At 42.6% G+C, this 22,790-nt stretch overlaps 1 protein-coding gene across 2 annotated transcripts in view; it reads right to left on the reverse strand.

Annotated features, from left to right (window-relative positions):
• Positions 1 to 570: 570 nt before the first annotated feature.
• LOC111981385 (THO complex subunit 2) overlaps positions 571 to 22,790 on the reverse strand; it is a 72,087-nt gene continuing 49,867 nt past the window's right edge. The window contains exons 24-39 of one of the 2 annotated variants that reach the window (XM_024012617.2): positions 22,220 to 22,361; positions 21,428 to 21,585; positions 21,148 to 21,276; positions 20,808 to 20,939; positions 20,423 to 20,607; positions 17,391 to 17,566; positions 17,104 to 17,206; positions 16,354 to 16,754; positions 16,150 to 16,208; positions 14,558 to 14,593; positions 12,723 to 12,857; positions 12,440 to 12,506; positions 12,165 to 12,313; positions 1,959 to 2,035; positions 1,613 to 1,664; positions 571 to 1,452 (exon numbers count right to left, since the gene is read on the reverse strand). In XM_024012617.2, coding sequence (XP_023868385.1) covers positions 1,637 to 1,664; positions 1,959 to 2,035; positions 12,165 to 12,313; positions 12,440 to 12,506; positions 12,723 to 12,857; positions 14,558 to 14,593; positions 16,150 to 16,208; positions 16,354 to 16,754; positions 17,104 to 17,206; positions 17,391 to 17,566; positions 20,423 to 20,607; positions 20,808 to 20,939; positions 21,148 to 21,276; positions 21,428 to 21,585; positions 22,220 to 22,361 — 1,977 coding nt within the window. In that variant the 3' untranslated portion in view covers positions 571 to 1,452; positions 1,613 to 1,636. Of the gene's footprint in view, positions 1,456 to 1,612; positions 1,665 to 1,958; positions 2,036 to 12,164; positions 12,314 to 12,439; positions 12,507 to 12,722; positions 12,858 to 14,557; positions 14,594 to 16,149; positions 16,209 to 16,353; positions 16,755 to 17,103; positions 17,207 to 17,390; positions 17,567 to 20,422; positions 20,608 to 20,807; positions 20,940 to 21,147; positions 21,277 to 21,427; positions 21,586 to 22,219; positions 22,362 to 22,790 lie in introns of both variants that reach the window. The other variant, XM_024012616.2, reaches the window with a different exon arrangement.

Genomic DNA, 22,790 nt, shown 5'->3' on the forward strand with positions numbered 1-22,790 from the left:
AGCATCAATAAATGGGTCTTGCAACAGGTATACAGATATGGCCAGTTTATAGAGTGAAGTGATATATCCGATAAGGAGCATTGGTGAAAAATCTGATTGGCGAACACTAGACTATACATTTCTAAGGTATTTAAGAGCTTCCCRGACTGCACTTTTACTGCAGTTTCAAAACTGCAATCTGTTTTTTTAACTGCAGCCAACTGTGGTATTTTGGACACAGTAATTGCAGAATAACTGCAGTGTACTGAAGTTATACTGCACTCTGACTGCAATCTTTTTTCTTAAGGTTTTCTGTACATATCCGAAAATAAACTGCAATAGCTTTTCCTATAAGGCTTTATAGCATTACTCAACACTGGAGATGTCTCTTTGTGCAAGGTTTCACATCAGGAAATGCACAGTTTAGAGCGTTCTCTGTGTACCCTTAGTGTGGGAACTTGAAACTTTCTAATAACTTTCTAAGACCTACTGAGCGGTCTGTGTTACTTCAGCTTAACTGTAACAATGAAGTGAAGTGGGATGGCAAATAACCCTAAAAGTTCAAATAAGTGGACACCGAACACGAATGGCTCACTAGGAAAACTATCATTTATTAGTTAAAAAATGCATACACTTGTCGAGTACAGCAGATAAAAACTCCAAAAAAGGTTGTTTCTGAAACATTTGTATTTGGAGTACAAAGCTTTCTAAATTTTTACATTTTTTTTTTTATTGGCTTCAAGGAGGAYCTGTCATTTTACAAATGATTTAAAAACCTGATAACACACAATCGCATAATGAACATATAGCAAGGGGACATCGAAAAATAAACATAACAGATATGACTTACATGTTACCTTTATTATTGTACACATAATATACAAACTGGTCATTTGTATCATTTCACTCAATACATGCCTAAAGACTTGGCTGGATTAAAAGGAGGATAAATAAAATAGACATGTAACTAAATGAGGTAAATGCAAATATGGAGCGTGTCTATTAATGCCAATAAAACAAGAAAGAGGGAGGAGCCTGACAACATGAAACCGGTAATTTTTCTTCATCAGGCATGTGTGATTATCGACTGTATGACCTGATGCTTTCGAGAGCATTTCATACAGTTACCAGTTTAATTTCTGAGTAGAATAACATTCCGTGATTTGAATAGCACATTGTGCCAATATTCAAAAGTAAAAAAAAATACTCACTTTCAGTTGGTTACTGAAATAAATTGAAATAAAAAATAAAGAGATCTGCAAGTTTCAAACACTAAAACTAACATCACTTGCAGACAGTTACAACAGAAACAGGCAGAAATGAGAGTAACATTTCAGATGCGGCCTCATCTCAGACTGCACAAGGCAGAGAAAACAGAGCACTAGCTAACAGCATGGTACAGGAGGGAGGGAGGGTAACTGTCTGTCTCTCCGTCTGTCTGTCTGTCTAGGGGAAAGCACGGCTTCTCCAGGTCTGCTGCAGCCCACAGATTGGGAGGGGAGGGTGAGGAAGGAGTGTAAGAATGAAGACATGCTTTAGACAAAGACCAAATCATACAAACACTTGAAAGTCAAGCGTAATATTAAATTGGGACAATGTAAATGAACTTATATACTATTCCATTACTACTTACCTTCACTGACTGAACTATAACACATTATCTGTGCTTGTCAGAAGACTTATGAGTACCACCATTAAGGAAAAACTTCAAACAGTAAAAATATTGCAATTTGTTAGATACACATGACAAAGATCAACAGAAAATCTACCACAAGGTAGCTAGATAATAAACATGACCCTGTGAGATGTTTCTATAAAGACCCAATCTTTTGATTTGGTTGTTGCCTTGAATAATACAATTCAAATATATACAGTACTCAAGGTAATACTATTATAATTACACCAAATACTAGGTCTCCAGAAGTTAGTTAATTCCATAATTTCAGTTCTGAAGTGTTACCCAGAACTTTTAAGGATATTGTTTTTTCTCATCCTTTCCACCACTGCTGTCCCTCTTCTCCTTCTTGTCAGATTTGTCTTTGTCGTGCCTAGACTCCTTCAACAAACAGACAGGAAACACACACGTCAAAATCAAAACATCACTAGTGCCCACCAGTGGTACATAGTACAGTCGTGGCCAAAAGTTGAGAATGACACAACTATTAATTTTCACAAAGTCTGCTGCCTCAGTTTGTATGATGGCAATTTGCATATACTCCAGAATGTTATGGAGTGATCAGATTAATTGCAAAGCCCGTCTTTGCCATGCAAATTAACTGAATCCCCAAAAAACATTTCCACTGCATTTCAGRCCTTCCACAAAAGGACCAGCTGACATGTCAGTGATTCTCTCGTTAACACAGGTGTGAGTGTTGACGAGGACAAGGCTGGAGATCATTCTGTCATGCTGATTGAGTTCGAATAACAGACTGGAAGCTTRGAAAGGAGGGTGGTGCTTGGAATCATTGTTCTTCCTCTGTCAACCATGGTTACCTGCAAGGAAACACGTGCCGCCATCATTGCTTTGCACAAAATGGGATTCACAGGCAAGGATATTGCACCCAAATCAACCGGTTCAATTGTTGTGAAGGCTTCAGGGCGCCCAAGAAAGTCCAGCAAGCGCCAGTCTCCTAAAGTTGATTCAGCTGCGGGATCGGGGCACCACCAGTAGAGCTTGCTCAGGAATGGCAGCAGGCAGGTGTGAGTGCATCTGCACGCACAGTGAGGCGAAGACTTTTGGAGGATGGCCTGGTGTCAAGAAGGACAGCAAAGAAGCCACTTCTCTCCAGGACGAACATCAGGGACAGACTGATATTCTGCAAAACGTACAGGGGTTGGACTGCTGAGGACTGGGGTAAAGTCATTTTCTCTGATGAATCCCCTTTCCGATTGTTTGGGGCATCCGGAAAAAAGCTGGTCCGGAGAAGACAAGGTGAGCGCTACCATCAGTCCTGTGTCATGCCAAAAGTAAAGCATCCTGAGACCATTCATGTGTGGGTTGCTTCTCAGCCAAGGGAGTGGGCTCACTCACAATTTTGCCTAAGAAAGCAGCCATGAATAAAGAATGGTACCAACACATCCTCCGAGAGCAACTTCTCCCAACCATCCAGGAACAGTTTGGTGACGAACAATGCCTTTTCCAGCATGATGGAGCACCTTGCCATAAGGCAAAAGTGATAACTAAGTGGCCCGGGGAACAAAACATCGATATTTTGGGTCCATGGCCAGGAAACTCCCCAGACCTTAATCCCATTGAGAACTTGTGGTCATTCCTCAAGAGGCGGGTAGACAAACAAAACCCCACAAATTCTGACAAACTCCAAGCATTGATTATGCAAGAATGGGCTGCCATCAGTCAGAATGTAGCCCAGAAGTTAATTGACAGCATGCCAGGGCGGATTGCAGAGGTCTTAAAAAAGAAGGGTCAACAATGCAAATATTGACTCTTTGCATCAACTTCATGTAATTGTCAATAAAAGCCTTTGACACTTATGAAATGCTTGTAATTATACTTCAGTATTCCATAGTAACATCTGACGAAAATATCTAAAGACACTGAAGCAGCAAACTTTGTGGAAATTAATATTTGTGTCATTCTCAAAACTTATGGCCACGACTGTACACCTGGACCACCAATGTGTGGGCCTTGAAAGTATTCATACTTGACTTAGTCCGAAATTGGTTGTGTTCGAGCCTGAATTCAAAATTGATTAAAAACAAAATTCTTACCCATCTACACACAATACCCCATAATGACAAAATTAATACAGCAACATCCAATTTACATTGCCTTCGGATGGTATTCAGACCTTTTTCCACATTTTGTTACGTTACAGCCTTATTGTAAAATGGATTAAATTGTTTGTTTTTCTTCTCAATCCACACACAATACCCCATAATGACAAAGAAAAAGTTTAGAAATATTTGAAAATGTACAATAAATAAAAATAACYCATTTACATAAGTATTCAGACCCTCTACTCAGTACTTTATTGAAGCCCATTTTGGCATCGATTAGAGCCTCGAGTCTTCTTGGGTATGACGCTACAAGCTTGGCACACCTGTATTTGGGGAGTTTATCCCATTCTTCTCTGCAGATCTTCTCAAGCTCTGTTAGGTTGGATGGGAAGTGATGCTGCACAGCTATTTTCAGGTCTTTTCAGAGATTCGATTGGGTTCATTTCGGGCTCTGGCTAGGCCACGCAAGGACATTCAGAGACTCATCCCAAAGCCACTCCTGCATTGTCTTGGCTGTGTGCTTAGGGTCGTTGTCTCGTTGGAAGGTAAACCTCCCCCCTGTCTGAGGTCCTGAGGGCTCTGGAGCAGTTATTCATCAAGGATCTCTGTACTTTGCGCCGTTCATCTTTCCCTCGGTCCAGACTGATCTCCCAGTCCCTGCAGCTGAAAAACATCCCCACAGCATGATTCTGCCACCACCGTGCCATCCGTAGGGATGGTGCCAGATTTCCCCCAGACGTGACATTTAGGCCAAAGAGTAATCTTGGTTTCATCAGACCAGAAAATCTTGTTTCTCATGGTCTGAGTGTCCTTTAGAGTTCTTTTGGCAAACTCCAAGCGGGCTGTCGTGTGCCTTTTACTGAGTGGCTTCCGTCTGGCKACTCTACCATTAAGGCCTGATTGGTGGAGTGCTGCAGAGATGGTTGTCTTCTGGAAGGTTCTCCCATTTCCACAGAGGAACTCCGGAGGTCTGTCAGAGTGACCATTGGGTTCTTGTTCACCTCCCTGACCAAGGCCCTTCTCCTCCGATTGCACAGTTTGGCCAGCTCTGGGAAGAGTCTTGGTGGTTCCAAACTTCTTCCATTTAAGAATGATGGAGGCCACTGTGTTCTTGGGGACCTTCAATGCTGCAGATTTCTTTCTTTTGGTACCCTTCCCCAGATCTGTGCTTTGACACAATCCTGCCTCGGAGCTCTACGGACAATTCCTTCGACCTCATGGCTTGGTTTTTACCTCARGGCTTGGTTTTTGCTCAGACATGCACTGTCAACTGTGGGACCTTATATAGACAGGGGTGTGCCTTTCCAAATCATGTCCAATCAATTGAATTTACCACAGATGGACTCCAATCAAGTTGTAGAAACATCTCAAGAATGATCAATGGAAACAGGAAGCACCGGAGGTCAATTTCGAGTCTCATAGCAAAGAGTCTGAAAACGTAAGGTATCTGTTTTTTATATTTAGCACATTTTCAAACATTTATTTTTTGCTTTGTCATAATGGGGTATTGTGTGTAGATTGATGAGGATTTTTTATTTATTTAATCCTTTTTAGAATAAGGCTGTAACGTAACAAAATGTGGGAAAAGGGAAGGGGTCTGAATACTTTCTGAATGCACCGTACATAATTATTCACACCCCTGAGTCAATACATATCAGAATCACCTTTGGAAGCAATTACAGCTTTAAGTCTTTCTGGGTAAGTCTCTAAGAGCTCTGCACGCCTGGGTTACACAATATTTGCACATGATTATTTTTTAAATTCTTCAAGCTTTTTCAGTTGGTTGTTGGTAATTGCTAGACAGACATTTTCAAGTCTTGCCATAGYTTTTCAAGCTGATTTAATTCAAAACTAACTTGGTCACTCAGGAACATTCAATGTCATCTTGGTAAACAATTCCACTGTATTTGTGGCTTTGTGTTTTATGTTATTGTCCAGCTGAAAATTGAATTAGTCCCAGTGTCTGGGAGACTAAAACAGACAAACAGGTTTTCCTCTAGGATTTTGCCTGTGCTCAGCTCTACTGTGTTTCCTTTTATTCAATTTTTATTTATTTTAAACTTACCAATGTTGCCTCAATATTTTTGAGCAAATTTTAGGTGCAACTTCCGGCACACATTTACTGTACCCGCTTTAAGTTTTAACAGTGGCCAAGTAGGCTACTTGATCATAATGTAGGTCTACCAGAGTGTCCTGCCATCAAAAACAGAAAAAAATGCATCCCATAACATTTTAACATGGAAATAGCTGTGCTATCAGTTCAATGTAGGCCTACATTCCATGAGACTTTTGAAAAAAACATACAGGGCTTGACATTAACCTGCTTATCCACTTGTCCTTCAGACAAGGAGGTGACTGAAAATGAGTTTGATGCAAGAAACCACCTTACAAAATAAAATATATCATTATTCCCATACCATTATTACAGAGAGTCAGACAAATTATGCTACCCTCTGCCTATCGGCTAGTTAGCGTGTTTATTCAAGAGTCTCAAAACACAACACTGCCCCTTTAAGACACAAAAAAGCTCTTTACCAGACTTGATTTTCAAAGATGGCTAGAAATACACACATTTTGTGCTCTTTTAAGAAGCAATCACTCCCCCATTGTTGACTAGGAATTAACTATAACTGTGCTAATAACTCCCTAACTAGCAAAGAATATGAACAAATGTACACAGGTGGCTACGAGCAGCTCTAGCTTTGATCTCAAAAGAATCTACTCACGACCGCTCATGCTCTCCTGTTCAAAGTGAATGGCACAGGCTCATACATGACAATGTCTATTTGCATATTGACCTACTGCAGCTCTGATTGGTTATGGTGCACTGGTCTGTGGATTAAGGGTCTGAGTCCTGCATGTCAATGCAATAGAATTCTACTCCAATGCGTGCTGCCTACAAGAAAATATCTTGAACAGTTCGTTTTGTATACTAAGTCTTGCATAGTTAATTGTGTTTCGGTATGTTACATTGAAAATGGCTAATATTGCGTTGAATCGAGCACAATTCCCACAGAGCGAAACGTTGATAGTGTTAACTAAAGGAGAAAACTKTAGAAAGTTGAGAGAAGTTCAATACCGTGCTTTTCTGCGAGCCCTGATATTTCATCTGCGTGGCAGTCCGAGGGGAGCGCGCAGCTTAGAGGGAACATTGGGCCTTACCAATGATCGGCATACCCATAACATGATGCAGCCACCACCTTGCTTGAAAATATGATGAGTGGCACTCAGTAGTATTGTGTTGGTTTTCCCCCAACATAATGCTTTGTATCTAGGACAAAGTTAATCAAGCATTTCACGACACACGCAATAACATCTGCTAAATATGTGTATGTGACCATTAAAATTTGATATTTGATTTCTTATACACATTTTTTGCAGTTTTAGTGCCTTTCTGCAAACAGGATGCATTTTCTGGAATATTCTTTATTCCAAACAGCCTTCCTTTTCACTGTTTTATTTAGATTAGTATTGTTGAGTAACTACAATGTTGTTGTTCTATCCTCAGTTCTCCCATCACAGCCATTAAACTAACTGTTTTAAAGTCACCACTGGCCTCATGGTGAAATTTCTGAGCGATTTCCTTCCTCTCCGGCAACTGAGTTAGGAAGGACATCTGTATCTTTGTAGTGACTAGGTGCAATGATACACCATCCAAAGTGTAATTAATAACTCCACCATGTTCAAAGGGATATCCCATGTCTTATACAGTGGGGAGAACAAGTATTTGATACACTGCCGATTTTGCAGGTTTTCCTACTTACAAAGCATGTAGAGGTCTGTAATTATTATCATAGGTACACTTCAACTATGAGAGACGGAATCTAAAACAAAAATCCAGAAAATCACATTGTATGATTTTTAAGTAATTAATTTGCATTTTATTGCTGACATAAGTATTTGATACATCAGAAAAGCAGAACTTAATATTTGGTACAGAAACCTTTGTTTGCAATTACAGAGATCATACGTTTCCTGTGTTCTTGACTAGGTTTGCACACACTGCAGCAGGGATTTTGGCCCACTCCTCCCTACAGATCTTCTCCAGATCCTTCAGGTTTCGGGGCTGTCGCTGGGCAATACGGACTTTCAGCTCCCTCCAAAAGATTTTCTATTGGGTTCAGGTCTGGAGACTGGCTAGGCCACTCCAGGACCTTGAGATGCTTCTTACGGAGCCACTCCTTAGTTGCCATGGCTGTGTGCTTCGTGTCGTTGTCATGCTGGAAGACCCAGCCACGACCCATCTTCAATGCTCTTACTGGGGAAGGAGGTTGTTGGCCAAGATCTCGCGATACATGGCCCCATCCATCCTCCCTCAATACGGTGCAGTCGTCCTGTCCCCTTTGCAGAAAAGCATCCCCAAAGAATGATGTTTCCACCTCCATGCTTCACGGTTGGGATGGTGTTCTTGGGGTTTGTACTCATACTTCTTCTTCCTCCAAACACGGCGAGTGGAGTTAGACCAAAAAGCTCTATTTTGTCTCATCAGACACATGACCTTCTCCCATTCCTCCTCTGGATCATCCAGATGGTCATTGGCAAACTTCAGACAGGCCTGGACATGCACTGGCTTAAGCAGGGGGCCTTGCGTGCGCTGCAGGATTTTAATCCATGACGGCGTAGTTGTGTTACTAATGGTTTTCTTGAGACTGTGGTCCCAGCTCTCTTCAGGTCATTGACCAGGTCCTGCCGTGTAGTTCTGGGCTGATCCCTCACCTTCCTCATGATCATTGATGCCCACGAGGTGAAATCTTGCATGGAGCCCCAGACCGAGGGTGATTGACCGTCATCTTGAACTTCTTCCATTTTCTAATAATTGCGCCAACAGTTGTTTCCTTCTCACCAAGCTGCTTGCCTATTGTCCTGTAGCCATCCCAGCCTTGTGCAGGTCTACAATTTTATCCCTGATGTCCTTAAACGCTCTCTGGTCTTGGCCATTGTGGAGAGGTTGGAATCTGTTTGATTGTGTGTGGACAGTGTGTCTTTTATACAGGTAACGAGTCCAAACAGGTGCAGTTTAATACAGGTAATGAGTGGGAAACAGGAGGGCTTCTTAAAGAAAAACTAACAGTCCTGTGAGAGCCGGAATTCTTACTGGTTGGTAGGTGATCAAATACTTATGTCATGCAATAAAATGCAAATTAATTATTTAAAAATCATACAATGTGATTTTCTGGATTTTTGTTTTAGATTCCGTCTCTCACAGTTGAAGTGTACCTATGATAAAAATTACAGACCTCTACATGCTTTGTAAGTAGGAAAACCTGCAAAATCGGCAGTGTATCAAATACTTGTTCTCCCCACTGTATATATATAAAAAAATGTATCTTATATCTTAAAATGTGTCTCATAAAAAATAAAAATAAATGTATCCCTTTGTGAGGCATTGGAAAACCTCCCTGGTCTTTGTGGTTTAATCTGTGTTTGAAATTCACTGCTCGACTGAGGGACCTTACAGTTACGTGTGTGGGGGGTACAGAGATGAGGTAGTCATTCCAAAATCATGTTAAAAACTACTATTGCACACAGAGTGAGTCCATGCAACTTATGTGGCTTGTTAAGCACATTTGTACTCCTGAACTTATTTAGGCTTGACATAACAAAGGGGTTGAGTACTTATTGACTCAAGATATTTCAGCTTTTCATTTTAATTAATTTGAAGAAAAAAATCTAAAAACATAATTCCACTTTGACATTATAGGGTATTGTGTATGTAGGCCAATGACACAAAATCTGAATTTAATCAATTTTAAATTCAGGCTGTAAGAACAAAACGTGGAAAWATTCAAGGGGTATGAACATATAGGTGATAGTTCCTAAACCAGAGCTGCCAACCTTGAAGAATGTTTATGAGTACCCAAAGGCCCCGCGACAGCACGCGCCACCCACACTTCTCAAATAATTGTTTTGTCTAATTGTGATGGCTGCCTCAGTAAGATCGGTAGGCTACTTATGGGTACTTAAAATATATGTTTAAGTGTACAATTAGGGCTRTCCCTAGAATTTTCTGACAAGGTGGTGCTGATGTAGGCCTAAAGTTGGATAGGGGGGAGGTCCGGAGGGGGTCAGACAACTTCCCCCTCCCTTCTTAGGGATTGACGGGACAGTTGTAAATCATGCAGCGCCTTGTCACGATTGCAGATTTTAGAGAAACAACAAATGTTGGTACATATAAGTGTCTTATATCGGCTGAAAGCTTAAATTATTGTTAATATAACTGCAATGTCCAATTTACAGTAGCTATTACTGCAAAAACAATGCAATGCTATTGTTTGAGGAGAGCTCCTAACAAAACACGTTCACCGCAATAGGTTTGATAAATTCACCTCTGAAGGTGAAATGTGTACTTACATTCTGAAATCTTGCTCTGATTTATCATCCAAAGGGTCCCAGAGATGACATGAAGTGTCATTTTGTTAAATAAAATCATTTTTCATATTCAAAAAAGGTCCATATAGCATGCACGATCAATTTTGTATTTCCACACATTCAATTTGCAAAGAAAGGAATCTGTGAAAATCTAACCCTAAACGTTGTTTCAACCAATCAAATCACATTCGTATGTATTCCTCAGAGATCCTAGAATGTAATCAGACTTCACTATATTATTAGGGGTGTAGTATATCCTATAGTACATCATATTTGGTCAGAGAGCGACGCCTTCATGGCATGCCGATGACGCGGGCGGTCTTCATTTGAACTACTAACTTTGTCAAATAAGCACCAACGGGGGTCAAACAAAGCTAGCTAGATAGCCAGCAAGCTGGGCTTTACGGGAGTATCCGGAAACCCGGTATCTGTCGTAAAATGTAGCTACGAACCTTGCGCGACAGCATGCCTTATCATTTTGGACAAAAATTATAAGAATATTCAGAGTTATGAAAACTAGTTGTTTTGCAAATGTATAATATGGCTACTAATACTGGAAAAGCTAATTCAAAGTCCAAGTATACAGATTTGACGATATTGTTGCAGAAAAATGTCATATGAATGCAAATGTCTCCTTCACAATTTGCCCAAATGTACCTGGGTGACTTCACACTAAATGTCATGTAGTTCGCGCATACTTCAAGTTATCCGTCTGAAACTTTGCACATACACGGCTGCCATCTTGTGGACACCATCGGAATTACAACCAGAGTGATGGCTATAATTGGGACCTTTCTGTTGCATTTCAAYGATGGTGGTAGAAAAAAAACAGATGTTTGTTTCTTTGTATTTTCTTCTACCAGATCTATTGTGTTATATTCTCCTACATTCAATTCACATTTCCACAAACTTCAAAGTGTTTCCTTTCAAATGGTACCAATAATATGCATATCCTTGCTTCAGGGCCTGAGCTACAGGCAGTTAGGTATGTAATTTTAGGTGAAAATTGAAAAAAAGGGGGCTATCCCTAGGTGTCCCGTCATGTTTAAGTGTACAATTAGGGCTCTACCTAGAATWTTCTGACAAGGTGGTGCTGATGTAGGCCTAAAGTTGGGTAGGGGGGAGGTCCGGAGGGGGTCAGACAACTTCCCCCTCTGGAAGTTGAAGCATTTTGAAGTTTTGAAAACCTCTGCCATTTCCTGAAACCTATAGTCTTAACTGATATCAAACAATGTAGTCAACAGAGAAGTCTTGTTTGAGCCTAAATTAGATGTTGTCTCAATGACCCTGACATTTTTCTAGGCTAAATTTAGGGGTAATGATTATTCTAATGGGTGTCTTTGTGGATACTAGTCTAATGAAAATGTAAACCGCCTTCTTAGTTCAATTACTGGATGCAATGTAGTAGTGTAGCTTATTGTAGGCTATGTGGAATGCAATACAACTGAACTAGGCCTATGAGCTCGTTTCAGATCTCTCCGTTGCGGAGATCACAGTATGTGCAGGCAAGAAAGTGTTTTTTCTCGCACATCAGTGGTATCAATGGCCAAAGTGGAGCACTGCCATCCAGCTCGAGGGAGGAATATAGTACTATGACTACGGGGGCGGGCCGAAGCGGAGAGCTAAAGATTTTTCCTTCTTGCCCAAGTCCTCTGATTGGCTCAGCTCCAACTTCAGATGGTGGAGTTAAAAACCACAATGTGCCAATTAAACGTTTCATTTTTTGTATTTTAGGTTCGTTTTTCATACCAGCGTACTTTGACCTSAAATTGCGTGCATAGTACATAAAATGCATGCAGGTTGACAGGTCTGATATATGCTGATTCAAATATTTATCTGCAGCAGCATGCCAGTCCCTTTACTTATTTAAAAAGGGCCWGACAAGCTGTACAGAAAGACACCAGTCATGTCATGGCTGGGCCAAGACCATTACAGCTACACCGCTTTTACTGCACAACAACAACCCATAAGGGGTCAAAACTATGATGAGAGACTATGGCCCCTCCCAGGGAGGGAACTGACTGAGTCTCACTTTGTTGTGTTCTGGAAGGGTCCAGGACCGGGCCAGTASTACCTACCTTCTTGCCACCGGAGGAGTTTCTCTCAGGTTTAGCAGACTCTCCCTTCTCCTTGCTAGAGGACTTTGACCTCTTGGTCTTCTCTTTGTCAGCCGAGACCGGGGAGTCTGAGGAGGGACTGGCACTCTTGCTGTGTTTGTTGGAGGAATCTGGGAGAGAAGCAAAAGAATAACCAACCAATAATATTGATCATATCCATGTTGAAAAGTATGTTTTAATCTATATTCTTAGGCAGAGAGGTTTGCTTATTATAAATGTACATGGAGATAGCTTACTGGTTCCATTTTCATCTTTTCTGCGTTTGGATTCTAGGCTCATCTCACGGTCAGTGGTCATATGATCCTAAATTAAGGACAATGAATCAATCTCACCAGTCTTGACAATCTATGCAAAACTAATGTCAGAATTCCTCTGAAGTATTTGGCTGTTGTTCTATAGCTATCAAATCAAGATAGATATGGGACCTGAAAAAAATCAGTTTATAACATTCAGTTCCACATGGAGCCCAGTGTGGGGCTTTAACATCTCTCAATGCAACATGGCCTGTAAAATACTCACTCTCTTCCTGTCCTTTCTGTCTTTGTCTTCAGTCTTCTTCTCTTTGGAACGGCCCCGGGCATTCTCAGACTCTTTCTTGTCCGTCTCCCTCTCTCTGCTCTTGGACCGCGCAACCGAATTGTAGTTGATGTGGTGCTGTAAGGAATTAGCATACAACAGACAGACCAAAATAGATGATTATTTTTACGTTTCATGGCATTCTGTCCACTTACAGGAGGATACCTTGAAATGTGTGTGCTGAAATCAGCCCGTTTTCTCAGTGTGCCTCTATTACCAAGCCATTAACCTGACAATATAACCCCATATTCCCGGGCACACCCTGTAAACTGTACTACATGCTGCTGATCATATGAATGAACCCGCTAAGTGGCTCTGACAGTTAGTTCCTGGAGGAAAATCACTAGGATACAGTCAAAGATAAAACATTAAACACAGAAATATAGAGCGGCTAAATAAAACAGGACTAAAAACAAATAAGAAAGAGATTCAAGAGCAGAGAATGCTGGGGCCAAAGCAAGCACACCATGGGATCCTGATGGATCTAACAAGTGATCGTGTCATGTGTCCAAAAGCAGTCCCTTTCTGAGTGTAAGTCACCGATCCACAGTGCATCTTACCACTGCAGAAGTTATCGCGTAAAATASAACATCAGGAACATTTTCAATATTGTAGTATCAAAGTTCAACACTATCCCTAACCACGTGGTCAGAGTGCACCATCCTCAGTATTCAGACCCCAAACAATTCCCTCCTCGACAACAACTGAGTCACCAGTGACTGTAGCTCAGTCCAGAGAGCATAGATATCATCCCAATAACTATACAGCGAACCATGTATAGTGTAGGTGATATGAGACTGGACCATGGGGACTGCAGGCGGGAGATCAAAATATCACAGGCTAGTACAGGACACAGACAGCAGAGCAATGCTACCTGTGCTGCTGTCTAACTCAATAAAAGTTTAACAAGCTAACCTTGTACCTGCTGTATGAATTATTCACCTGGCGTAGCCATCTACAGCATCTCTAGCTCAGTCTGCAGGGAGAGCATCTAGACAGAGGAATAACTGAACTATGGCATTGGCTAGTGATTTGAGAGGAACCCAATGAATAAGGACTAGGGCTTATAGGGGTTTTGGTGGTGAAAAGGAATGGCAGGCTACAGTCTTAAAACGAGCGTAAAAAACCTAGAGCTTAATAAAGACTTCAAGTGTTTTGCTTTAAACGAATATCAGAAATCAATATGGAATAGATGCGGGTGGGTGAACGGGTGTGTCTGACTGCGAGACAGAGGTCTGTAGTGTGGGCTCAATAGAGGATTACCCCTCTTCTTCTCAGTCTTTCACAGCACATCACATGCATAGCTAATGAGTCTCCAGCCGGGCAGGCATCAGGGACGGCCTTAGAAAGTGATCACAGACAAGAGGAAGAAATGCCGCCTGCTTAAAATTCTGCCCTTTCGCCTTCTCTTCCCCCCAGTGGCACAATCAGCACTTTTTCACAACAGTCTGCTGTACTGGACAAGGACTTTAATCTTTCATATGACTCCGAGCTCATTAAAACGTAGTGTGTGGGTCTGGCTGCCTGGCACAGAGTGGACTTAAACAGAAAAACTTGACCGAAGGTGACACCTCAAGTTAAATAAAAAGTCATTGCTGAATAGTATAAGTCAGATTTATTCGGGCAGTCTGCAAAATGGTCAATTTTCCCATTCAATACGTGTGAACTACTAAAGTCCTTCTAACTGACCCCCTCCTCATGGCACTTGGAAAAGGAGAGTGAAGAAGATAACAGTCAAGGTGAATGATAATAGAGAAGTGTTTAGGAGGAGTCCAAACCTTGGATGCAGAGTCCTTGGGTTCGTTGCTATTGTCCTGTAGGAATGAATGGAGACAGATGAGCTGGGGAGTTGTCAGACAGCAGGACAGGAGGAGAAGTGTGTGGAGGGGGGTGGGGGGGGCTGGACAGACCGACGTCACACTTCTTTCCCTTTGACCTTCAAGGACTAAGGCTTTCACAAGGTTATCAACAGAGAGGAGAGTTCATAATAGCCTTAACAAGGGTCATCTCATAGACTTTACATTCAATTAGAAAAACACTGACAAGTGAGATGAAAATAGTGTCTGATTACTTTCTATAAAAAATTGTCTGGAATTAAATGAAGCCTCTCTGAGGCTTGAAGAAAAGCTGGTATTTTACTTTGTTTGTAGTGCATGTGGAGTAAACTAACAAAATAACTGAACTGTGTATGTATGTCTGACTAAATTAATTACATTTCGTATGTGCTCTGCTCTCCTACGTTTTAACACTGTTGTTGTCACTTACAGTTGAGAATGGATAAGACACAGGGAGGAGCCTATCTCTCTGGTGGTAGTAAACATTAAGACCTATCACAAGCTTCCAGCGGTTTAGGCAACGCTCCAGCAGATCCAGAAGGCTTCGCCAACACTTTCTCTCCCTCTCGCGCTCWCTGTAGTAGAAGGCAGGCTTTATTTTCCTTCTGTACTTTTGGCTGGTGTAAAACTGAAGCTCCCGCTCGTCTCTCCTGCTCTCTGTGGGCCTGGGTGCTGGTGGTGCTTGGGATTCCCACTGCGCGTGTGACAGGGTGGTAGGGGTGTTGAGGGGGATTGATGGTTGTAGGTGGGGAAGGGTTGTGGGGGGGAGGCCAAAGGAACAACTGACTGCGTACACATCTTGAGTGGAAGCGAAGGTACAGACTGAGGCTGCATGAAGGCTGATTGAACAGATCAGAGCTAACGGTGGGGACAGATGACGTGGCGGCAGCAGCAGGACGGCTCTCTGCATCTCCTCCTGTAGCAGATAGACTTCCTCTGAAGACACTGTGCCACTGCGGACTCAGCCCAACCCCCGCTGGATTCCCGTAGATTCAGAGGAAAAGAAAAACACTTCACGCCACTTCAAACAAGAAATATTTTCAGCTTCCGGAAAACAGGATAAAAACTCTTCATCTTGGGTGCTATTTAGAACTGAAAAATACGATCTTAGAGGTGGGGTCTTCTTTTCAGCTGGCCAGCGAAAAAGGAGCAAGCTCKTGACTTGGAAGGCATTTTACTTGAGGAAAAATAGTGCTCTCAAAAAGAGAAAAAAGGGTGAGGACTATAGAAATGCATAAAAACTCCTCTCGCACTTTTACTGCTTTCATTCACATGAAAATAAATTAATATTTCAATATATACATTTTTCTCTTGGCTAAGTCCTTGATGGTTTTCCCCACTCAGGAAACTATTAAGGAAAAGTCCATGGAATTATTTCCAAACGGTCATGGTTTAGGAAGGGGATTCCAGACGGGGCTCCCATGTGTGAGAACTCTCCTCGGTGATCTTGAGGGACGATGGAACACGCAACAGTTGGGAACGCTCCGGCAGAAAGGGAAGAAACACGCGCACAGCCTTCCTCAGGCCATACTAACCTTAACAGAGGAGGAATGGGATGGTGAAGTGTGGGTCTCCAGTTTTCGCCTTTTGTGATCTGGAATAAACAAGAGGATTAAATTCAGTTAGTTCTCATTTCAACAGGCACATTCAAACTAATAGCTCCAATTACCCATTGACAACGATGAGAAAATCAGAAACAGTATATGAGCAGAGCCCATGTTGAAGGTTAGGCTGCTTACCCCTCTCAGATTCAGCAGACTCCAATCGGGGAACTGGAGACTTGAGGGATCCGGACATGGCACTCCTGTCTCCTCCCTTCTCTTTGCTCTTAGTCTCCTTGGCTCCAGTGTCACGCTCCCTGGATGGCTCCTTGGGCTCTCCGTTGCCAGCCTTGGCCTTGTTGTCCTCTTTGCTGCTCTTCTCTTCCGCCTTCTGCTTGTCCCGGTCTGCCTTGGGCGTCTTCTCCTTACCCTCGCGTGGTGCCCGCTCCTCCTTGCCGCCTGCTCCTCTCTCGTCTCTCTGCTTTTCCCGCCGGCTCTCCCCCTTGGTCTCTAGAGTGCTGCCTGGAGTCTTCTCCTTTTTCTCTTTTTTCTCCTTCCCGCTCTTTTCTTTGTCATCCCTCTCTTTGATGGTTTTGGTGCTGCGAGAGAAACAGAATGGACATGGTTCAGAGTTCAACATTGCTACGGATAAGCAAGACTGATTCAACATGCTCATAGAAATCCTACAGAGTCAATCTTAAATTCATGTATATAATCATTCAAACTTCAGATGTCTAGTCTTAATAGCCACCAGTTCAAAGTGCAGTGTTAGATTCCAATCTGGTGATTCACTGACTGACTTATTCAAACAACTGATCGAGCTCTTTCCTGTTTTATTCAGTCTTTTTTACGTATTAATGAGCTATAGTTGAGAACCATAAATAAGTAAATCTAATTGTTTCCCAGCCCCAGTGCTGTGGGCTGCTGTTGGCTGGCCTCCATGACTACCTGTTAGGAGCCCCATTCCCGTTGCTGGTGGTCACTTTGGCCGCTGTGCTGTTGGCTTTGTTCACTGGCTTCGCTGCACCCTGAGATTTATCCTTGGCTCGATCTATCAAAACATGAAGCAGCAACAGAATGAACACAATGGCCCTTTCAATAAAACAACTGTTCCGAGACTAATTAAAACTAGAACACCTGTCATACTGTGTGTGACAGGTAACCACAAGTCTATCAGATCATCTTATGACAGAAGGCCAGATCTTAGTGGAAACTTGTTGGATTTCCCCACTCACCGGCGTCCTCACTGACGCCCTCCTCCGTCTTGCTGGCGTTGGTGGCAGGCTTGGCCGTGGTGCCAGGGCCGTTTTGCTGGCTGACAGGGGTGGCGCTCCTCACCGGCTGCTCCTTGTGGTGGAACTCATTCTCAGGAACCATGTGCGCCTTCCTGCCTTTCAACTGGCCAGAATAGCTGCAAGAGGCATGGAGAGTACAACAAGGTACAAGCAGGGCAATCATACAGCATTACACCCCATACACACACAGACATACCACAGAAACAGAACTCCCACATAGGGACGCAATAACATAATGATGATATCTTTCCACTCACACACACGGGATGTGCATCTATCCTTACAAGCACGATTCGATACACATCTACAGTACCAGTCAAACGTTTGGACACAGCTACTCATTCAAGGGTTTTTCTTAATTTGTACTATTTACTACATTGTAGAATAATACTGCCCTACTAAGCAAAAAGGCAGGGTCTTCCTTTCCAGTGGCGGTCCTCGTGAGAGCCGGTTTCATTATAGCGCTTGATGGTTTTTCCGCATTGACTGACCTTCATGTCTTAAAGTAATGTTGGACTGTCGTTTCTCTTTGCTTATATTTGAGGTGTTCTTGCCATAATATGGACTTGGTCTTTTACCAAATAGGGCACTCTTCTGTATACCACCCCTACGTTGTTACAACATAACTGATTGGCTCAAACGCATTAAGGAAAGAAATTCCACAAATGAACTTTTAACAAGGCACACCTGTTAATGAAATGCATTCCAGGTGACTACCTCATGAAGCTGGTTGAGAGAATACCAAGTGTGTGCAAAGCTGTCAAGGCAAAGGATGGCTACTTTAAAGAATCTCAAATATGAAATATATTTTGATTTGTTTAACACGTTTTTGGTTACTACATGACTCCATATGTGTAATGTCATAGTTTTGATGTCTTCACTATTATTCTACAATTTAGAAAATAGTCAAAATAAAGAACAACCCTGGAATGAGTAGGTGTGTACACATTTTTGACTGGCCTCTGATACAATACAGGAACGATACTTTCAGTTTGAAATGATTCGGTGAGATTCGATTTCATTAGCGTAACAAATCGATGCGATTCGGTTTGATTCAATGCACAAACAACTGTTGCATGAACAAATTCATTTTACATTCTAAATGAATATCTGATACGGATGGAGCTCAGGAGCCAGGAGCTGAGCTGGATTGGTCTGAGCGGCCCTGTGTGTGTGTGTGTGTATGATGTAGTGTGTGAGCTGTCTTTATGTTTCCCACCCCCTACTTTTTATCTGAAATCCTGATCACTCAATGATGAACTTGTCATATAGAAGATAGAAATGTGGTGTGCTAGTAATATGTCAATARTCATCTTCAGAAATGAGCTATGACATACATAGCCAATTCACATAACACAGCTTTGGATTTCACCACCGTCTCAAAAGAGAATTGTTTAGAACTTTACAGAGGAGAGCTACTCTTCTCCTGTTCTGATCAGAGCAGCCCGCAAAAATGATTGCTGTCCTTGTTATGAAATTACACCTTCACCCTGTGCATGTAAAAATGACGAAATGTAGACTGTTTTAAAGCAGAACTACCAAAAATACTTATTACGGTGAACATTGTAATTGAAAAGCCCCCATCAGCAGTTAGATGTGGAACCAGCAAGACGTTACTTGTGTCCACTTCGGTAGCCTATACAGCTCCACCAGTGAAACACAATTTGCTAACAATGACCCAGCCAATTACATTGATTGTCCCGCAATAAAGCCTATGATTTAATCATGCGAAAGCCATTTTACAAACATTGAATGCTGAAGGTGCCGCACAGACGTAGCCTAAAAATATTAGAATAGGGATAGGGTAGGCCTACCTCTCATTGGTAGCGTCTCCCGCACTGTCCCCCTACGCTGCTGATACTCTTATTATCTATGCATACACTATAATAACTCTACCTACATGTACATAATTACCTCGACTAGTCGGTACCCCCTGTATATAGCCCCGCTATTGTTATTTACTGCTGCTCTTTAATTATTTGTTATTCTTATCGCTTACTTTTTGTGGGGGGGGTTCTTAAAACTCCTTTGTTGGTTAAGGTCTTGTAAGTTAACAGTTCACTGTAAGGTGTTGTATTCGGCYCATGTGACAAATAAAAATTGATTTGACAGTTGTGATCTGACTTGTAGTCATACACAGTTACATGCATAAAAGTTTGATAGGCTGAAGGAAAGGACACATCAATTCAGCCAACAGAATAGAGGTATTTTTTTTCGGAATAAGTCAGAACAAAATATTATGAGTAAAAAAAGCTGGTGAACCGGCGATTTCGTAACGTTTTAATAGTTTTTTCTTACCAATGCATGCTTCATTTGGATCAGTTTGTACTCCTGCGGGCCGATGCACTCACATCTTAAACATTTGAACTGGGGGCCGATGCGTATCGGTGAATCGTTACATCCCAAACACACACACACACGGGATCAGTGCCTCTCTAAGTGAGGATTTGCCAGGTACATCCTGTAAAGCTCTGTAGAGGATTATGTTTGTTTAGCTGTCTGAAGTGCTTTGCAGCAGCACCAGGTGACTGACAATCCCAGGCAGACAGCTAGACTAGGCCTACACCTTAATTAAATCAGTCCTCATTACCACACCAGCTCCTTAAGCCCCATCCTCTACTAGTCACTACAAGACAAAGTACCAAGATAATGTATCTGTTCTCACAACTCTGTTTAGATAATCCCCAACAAGTGCTTCCCAATGTAAATAACATCTGGATAAAAATACAACTCAACCTTCCCTAATGATAATTCATCCAATACCACTTCATCTATACCGCTGCAGTTCTTTTTGCATTGAAAGTACACACCTCCATTTAACCACCCTTTGCTTCTACTAGCAACAAACTGACAAACCTAACAGCAATATGTTAGGTAATTGCCACTTATGCCACACAACAAACTACAACTCCCACAATGCTAGTGAACTGTGCCTGGGCTGCACACAATGCGGCTGGTGGACTCTGTGTTACCCCATGGCCAAGGCATAGAGGTCTGGCCTCTTCTCCTTCTCCTCCAGACAGATCTTGTGGACACGGCACTCGAGTGCCTGGCCCAGGTTCAGCACTTTGGGGTAGCAGGGCAGGATTTTGGTCAGCACGATCAGGATGTTCCGGATGTGGGTGTATTCCCCCGTCTCCAAGCAGTGGACTGATGCCTAGAGGGCACAGAGGGGAGAGCGAGGAGTGTATTGTAACTGCTTGACCGGTTGCTATTTCCTGCTAGCGTTGTCCGTCACATTTTTCTTAATTTAAACTATTGAATTCTGAATAATGGTAGTAAATGAATGGGTGTTAATGAGACAAAAATACCAGATTGACTTCTTCAGAAGGCAATGAAACAAAGGGAGGAACTCACTTTAGTCAGCTTGTAGTGCCATTTGTGCACCACATGTCTGAAGTTCTCATAGTCCAGCTGGTCTGCTTTGTTCCCTCCGTCGAAGCCTGTGGCTCTGAAAATGGTCAGGAAGCCTGGGTAGTTACCACACTCCTTGAAGAGGGAACAACACACAGACAAGATGAAGTGTTAACACTGGTTACATGTGCATTCTACATCTTCCACACTTCAGTGAATATTAGTAATGTCAATAGATAATGTTGGCCAACCTCAAATCAACTCCTTGCCCCGACACATTTGTAGATTTGAGAGGATGTAGTGTGTGAGTAAGTAATGTGTGAGAGATAGGTGGTCTCCTCACCTTCTCGTAGACAGCTCGGTCACTGTGCCAGCGGGTCACCGTCTCCAGCATGCAGCACAAGAAGCGTCCGTAGCGTCGCGACTCGTTCTCCGTGCAGCTGGCCACCGTGTAGATGATGTCAGAGAACACCTGCAGAGAGGACCACGCAACACAGTTAGGAGGTCAGGGCGGAGTAACTAAGTGACAAAAATCCCATGGTATAATGACATGTGACAACCAGAGATAGTAGAGGGCAGAAAGGTGAAAGCAAGAAAGACAGAGAGAAAGGGAGTAGTCTCACCCGGTCATAGCAGAGCAGGGTGCAGAAGTTGGGGGTCTTCTGCTGGTGCACCAGCTCCACAAAGCGGGCACAGTACACAGCGTCGATGGCAGAGAAGATACAGCGAGGAAACAGACACAGCTGCAGGAACTTAGTGATGGTCTCATTCTTGGTGGATTCTGAGAGGGAAAGAAAGGTGTGAGGGAGAGGGAAGGGATTGATTAAAAAAAAGGATGTGAGAACAGTGAATTAAGATTTACCGTCAACTAACTTGCATGACTCATCTTTAGAGTGACTCAGAGGTAATTCTTCAAACAAGATTTGAGGTTAAACCCACTCTTTTAAAATGTCATTAGCGTAGGTTGTATGGCTGTACAGTGAAATCGTTCATATGACTGACGTGTGCTTTAATGAAATGGGAGAGTTGACATCTGCCATTAGCCCAGATCCTCTAAAACAGACTATGGCGCCATTACATCAAACAACTTGTCATGGCCGTTAACTGGGCTAAAACAAACAAGGTGAGGCTGGTTTTCAGTAGCCTCATGGGAGCTGAGGGGGCTTGACTGTGGTGTTACTGTCCCAATAGAGTATTGTCCCCCAATGGGAACAGGCAGCTGGGTATGGGAGGGTCTGCTGGGACTAGTGTTGTGAGGGGCAGTTCAGCAAGTGTGTGTGTGTGTGTGTCTTTGAGAGATCGAGGGGGGAGGGGGGAGAGATAGAGATAGCGGGGGGAGGGATAGGGAGAGAGAAAGAGGAGGGAGAGAGAAAGAGGGGGGAGAGAGAAAGAGAGCGAGCACGATGGTATCTTACTAGCGAGGAGCCAGTTGTCCTTCTCCAGTTTGAGGCGGTGCAGGACCCTCTGGACGTGCTCCAGCTGTTTCTTCTCCTCCTCCTGCAGCTTCTCCTGTAGGGCCGTGCAGCGCTCCTTCTCCTTCTTCTTCTTGTTCATTGGCTACAGACGGACACCATAGACAGACAAGCAGGCTGCTGTTTAGACAGAGTGAACACATGCAGAGAAAACACTAACAACAACTTAAAGCTCAAGCACAATACAATTACAGTACTCTTTAACCATTACCCTGCAAGTCAAGTGATAATTGGAGAACATTGCAATTACGCCACAATGAAGTGTATAACTGTGTTTGGAGGGCATTTAGATTAACTGGAAGATGAGAATAGTCTCTTCGTGCTGCAGTGTTGTCTTTTCCTACTAGCACTGACTTCACTGATAACTACTTTGAGGGAAAATGTACTTCCTACAACTGTAGTATGTGGTTGTCTCACCCATCTTCAGATGAATGCACTAATTGTCTCTCTGGATAAGAGTCTGCTAAATGACTAAAATGCAGTCTCCCGGGTGGCGCAGTGGTCTAGGGCACTG

This window comes from Salvelinus sp. IW2-2015, linkage group LG20, assembly GCF_002910315.2.
Source record: "Salvelinus sp. IW2-2015 linkage group LG20, ASM291031v2, whole genome shotgun sequence".
Lineage (NCBI taxonomy): Eukaryota > Metazoa > Chordata > Actinopteri > Salmoniformes > Salmonidae > Salvelinus > Salvelinus sp. IW2-2015.